This window comes from Poecilia formosa, unplaced genomic scaffold (assembly GCF_000485575.1).
Source record: "Poecilia formosa unplaced genomic scaffold, Poecilia_formosa-5.1.2 Scaffold242, whole genome shotgun sequence".
NCBI classification, from domain to species: domain Eukaryota; kingdom Metazoa; phylum Chordata; class Actinopteri; order Cyprinodontiformes; family Poeciliidae; genus Poecilia; species Poecilia formosa.
Window position 1 is genome coordinate 452,755 of NW_006800181.1, and position 4,566 is coordinate 457,320.

General features: G+C 40.6%; 1 protein-coding gene across 1 annotated transcript; it reads left to right on the forward strand.

Annotated features, from left to right (window-relative positions):
* The first annotated feature begins 2,061 nt into the window (after positions 1-2,061).
* LOC103150100 (ras-related protein Rap-2a-like) lies at positions 2,062-3,894 on the forward strand. Its single transcript, XM_007569563.2, has one exon. It carries the CDS (start codon positions 2,654-2,656, stop codon positions 3,278-3,280), a length of 627 nt encoding a protein of 208 aa, XP_007569625.1. The 5' UTR covers positions 2,062-2,653; the 3' UTR covers positions 3,281-3,894.
* The last annotated feature ends 672 nt before the right edge of the window (positions 3,895-4,566 follow it).

Below are 4,566 nucleotides of genomic sequence, written 5' to 3' on the forward strand. Positions count from 1 at the left end.
TAGCTCAAGTTTTAATCATGTATTTATTTTTTGATGTGTGTTAGATGGATCTTTTCATCTTTGTGTTATTAATGGTTTGTTTTATTAATGAATTGCACTTCAGGGACCTGGTAAAGTGGACTAAAATTGAGAATCAAATTGAAATTGAAAAAAAAAAGTCTAAATGAATTTTGCACTAACACTACTGGAGGGTAACACGGTTTGTTTCCTCAAATGGAAAATGTTCTTACACCCAACAGACTCACCAAGAAAAGTTTTAACTAAAGCAAATGAATGACTTGTTTTCTAAAAATCTCTTTCCATCAAGTGTGCCATTGACAGAATTCTGTAGTTTTTCAAATGAAGGATTGCGGATACAGTGGATCTATAACTTCAGATATTTGTTATTAGTGTGCAGATAAATACTGGAATAGATTTTTGTCAAACAGAAAATCAGCAGTATGCTGCATTCTGATTAATGGATATATTAAACGCAACATAGTCAGAAACAAATGTCTACCAATGAAACCAATCAAATGTTTCACCTTTCATTTCCAATATCTGACCAAAGCATGGAAAAATCTCATGATTGCATGAACATACAGTGAAATGAGGGTTAATACGGGGTGAATTTCCTTTGTTTTAGTTTTTTTTTTTTTTTTCTTGCTTAATTCTACTCTTTTGCAATCCTTATCAGAGGTAATGCAGCTGCTGAGATTCATTTTAAGTCAGAGAAAATGTTGAAACTTTGTAGAAGACTTTGAATTTAAGAAACTTCTTGGTTTCTTTTTCTGCACATCGTGCTCTATAAGCTGGTAAACTGACCAATCAAATTGCATCAAAGCAAACATTATGTCCTTCTACCCCTCTATTGTACCAATGCTCCAATGAACATTAACGACTGAGTTGTTTTGTAGTATTTATGTTTTTCTTGCTGTCCTTCAGTTGCAAGTTTTTAGTCCATTGTTCAAAGAGGACTCTCCCTGAATTAACTGATCTTTAAATGCAATAATCTAAACTGTTGTATTGGTTCAAAACTGATCAATTCTTTGAATTGTGTTGTGAATTTTACAAGGTATTCTCATTATTACATACATGCTGTTTAATATTGTAAATTCATTCACCCCTGAATGTTCAAGAAATGATTAAGCTCTGGTGTCGTCTCTGCTCTTGTGCTTTTTCTGGTTCCTGAGCCACAGCTCATTTCAGAGGAGCATTCAAATGCAAATACTTCACTTGAAATTAAGGAGAGACCTGCTAGTACCAGGCTGGCACTTACCCAGACCAGTGAGAAATAATGCAGAACACCTGCAAACACCTGTCAGTAAAGCAGGTTTTTAATCAGCATTGTAAGTATTGGGGGAAATGCGCTCACAGATTAAATATAAAACTGCCACAATCATGTTTTTTTTTTTTTTTATGTAAACCTGACTGTGTAAATCTATACCAGATTTAGCTCCATCCAGTTCCTAACAACTCCAGCTTCCGTGTCACCGCTGAAGAAGATGAACCTCACGCCATGATCCCAGCACTGCAGTGTTTCACAGTGAGGATGATGAGTTCAGGGTAACGTGCAGCATTAGTTTTGCTACCTATCACACATTTAAAAGTGATTTCTGAAAGTAGTTGATTTTAGAAAGATTTGGGAAAACATGCTTCCCATTTCCTTTCACTTCACAATAATACTTCTGTTGCCCAGTTTTTTGTAGACATGCACAAAAATTCAAGTGGTGTTCAAGTCTTTTGCAAGGTAATCTAAGTGTGAATGTCTCTACTATGTCTCAGAACTGATCAAACCTTTTGGATAAAATCTGAAACTCCTCCATCATGAAAACACGTCTGTCTAGATCACATCCAACACCCAGATTTGTCTTCATTTGAATTCAGATAAGCAGCTGGTCTACTCTGTAAATATTAACTCATGGCGCATTTAACAGTCTCTGATTTCAAGAGAAGCATTACAGGCTCTACACTGACTTCATATAAATAGTTTGGTGTAACATGGCTCAGAATTCCCCTCAAAGAGAGAGAGAGAGATAGAGAGAGAGAGCCGTTTATTCAGGGACGGATCTTGTCACATTGGGAGAAACTTTACAAAGCAGTCAATTATCTCAACGCATTTTGATTTCATTTCATTTTCAGTCTGTCTGCACTGCCAGAGCTGATGCATGCAAATGATGCATTCCCCCGAGGAGTTCCGCAGCTGTCTGAAATTATAATCAGGCCTCAGCTCAAACTACATTTTCAATGTTATTCTTGCAGAACAGTTCGCTCTCAGATCGGCTCCTTGTCTGCCGAGATGGCCGCGCAGCACGCGGATTTGCATGCTGCGCGGCCATTGGCTGAGTGGGAGTTGCGCTTCAACAGGCTGCCTCGCTGTGATTGGCTACAACCAGAGGAAGGGGATAGGAGCTCTGGAAAGCGGGGATAAATAGGAAAGTGTGGGAAGACGCATTCTTAATGAGTAACGTAGGGGCAGCTGATGGGAGAAGCCAGAAATTAGCAGGTGAAAAATAAATAAAAAATAAAAAAAATAGACAGGTGCGATTACAAAAGCAGGGTTTAAAAGAATTTCAAGCGAGGGGAAAGGTGTTGGCGTTTGCAGGTGCACAGAAAAGTGAAAAGGAGCAAACTTGGACTTTTCTGGAACAAACTGTCCCAAAAAGGCGCAAACATGTCTCTGGAGGTGAAGGAGAAGACGCAAGTGCGGGTTGTCTTTCTGGGGGCGGCAGGGGTCGGCAAGACGGCTCTGATCAGACGCTTCCTCCAGGACACCTTCGAGCCGAAACACAGGCGCACCGTGGAGGAGCTGCACAGCAAGGAGTACGACATCGGAGGGGTCAAAGTCACAGTGGAGATCCTGGACACCAGCGGCAGCTACTCCTTCCCCGCCATGCGCAAGCTCTCCATCCAAAACAGCGACGCCTTCGCCCTGGTGTACGCCGTGAACAACCCCGAGTCCCTGGAGGCCGTCAAGAGTCTCCGTGACGAGATCCTGGAGATCAAGGAGGACAAGTACACGCCGATCGTGGTGGTGGGGAACAAGGCGGACAGGGAGGAGGAGCGCCAGGTGTCCGCCGACGATGTGCTGGCCACCGTGGAGATGGACTGGAACAACAGCTACCTGGAGGCGTCCGCCAAGGAGAACTCCAACGTGGTGGAGGTGTTCAAGGAGCTGCTGCAGCAGGTGAACCTCCCCAGCCGCCTGAGCCCGGCGCTCCGCAGGCGCAGGGAGACTTTCCCCAAGGGCACCGACTTTCGGCCACCGATGAACAAAACCAACAGCTGCATCCTGTCGTAATGAGGGTCTGATCCACAAAGGCACAACCTGGAGACAGCCCAGTTCAGTTCTGCTGGACAGAAGAAAAAAAAAAAAGAAACTCTGGAGACTTCAGTCATACAAACGTCTACCACTAACCCTGGACAAAGAGACACTTTGGCTTATACCTGAGAGGAGATGTTAAACTAACTCCATTTGTTGCTGCTTGTTGGTGACCTGCTGCTGCTGGTGTTTAGATCAATTTATGGGATTCACATGTCGAATAATGATGATGGAAAATATTCAGGCTGCAGCCTGGAGACTGTTTATACTGGCAGAGTGTTTAAACGGTGTCTGTTATGTTGTGCATAAGTGTCTGTTTTATGTAAATGCTTTTTTTTTTTTGTAATTGAGCAACTGACATGTAGCACATCGTGTTTACAATTTTTAAATTCAAAATGTCGTTTTCTATTGAGAGTTAAGTGAAACGTGGTGAAATACTGTTCTAAACATGAATGCACTTTTCAAATGTGTTTTTTTTTTTTTCTTAAAGTAAGGCACCATCACAAATGTTCATTGTTATTAATTATTAATGTTGTGGCCATTTATTTACAAATGTACTGTACATAAATGTGGAATAAAAACATGCTGGATTATTTGTGTGAGGTGGTTTTAATGTGGCTGAGTGGAGATGCAGGAAAATGAAACATGAAATTATAAAAATATTGATTCAAGTTGATGCTGGAATGAAATATGCTGAAAAACAAATTGGCTTCATATGTGCAAACAAAAATTCTACTGTATGAAGGCTACAATTATTTGTAAATGATGAATTCTTACATTTGAGAATTCTCCAGTAAATTATGAAATGGTACTTTTATATTTTTGGGCAACATAATGAGATAAAACCAGGATCTCCCAGAAACAAGAAGGGAGAGATATTGTGGAGATAAACGTCCATCTCTGAACTCTATACATTAACACTGCTGGTATTGATTTTCTTAAGCACAGTAACTATCAGCTACAGCTCTTCGGTTTCTGTCAGTGAGCCAAAATCTATACTAAAAATGTCAATACTAACCACATCTGTGTTGCCAAAAATGGATCCCTTTTTATCCCTGTTTACATTCGTTGTGAAGGTGACTCCAAACAGCTGGTTAATGTCCACTGGACTGATCCCTGGCACACAAACTTCATGCTCCACTGAATCAAGTTCCCAGTGTTGGAACTTGCTGCCATCTGCTGGTGAAAAACATAAATGCATGCTTTTTTTTTTTTTTTTTTTCATCTGCTGGTGAAAAACATAAATGCATGCTTTTATTTGTTTT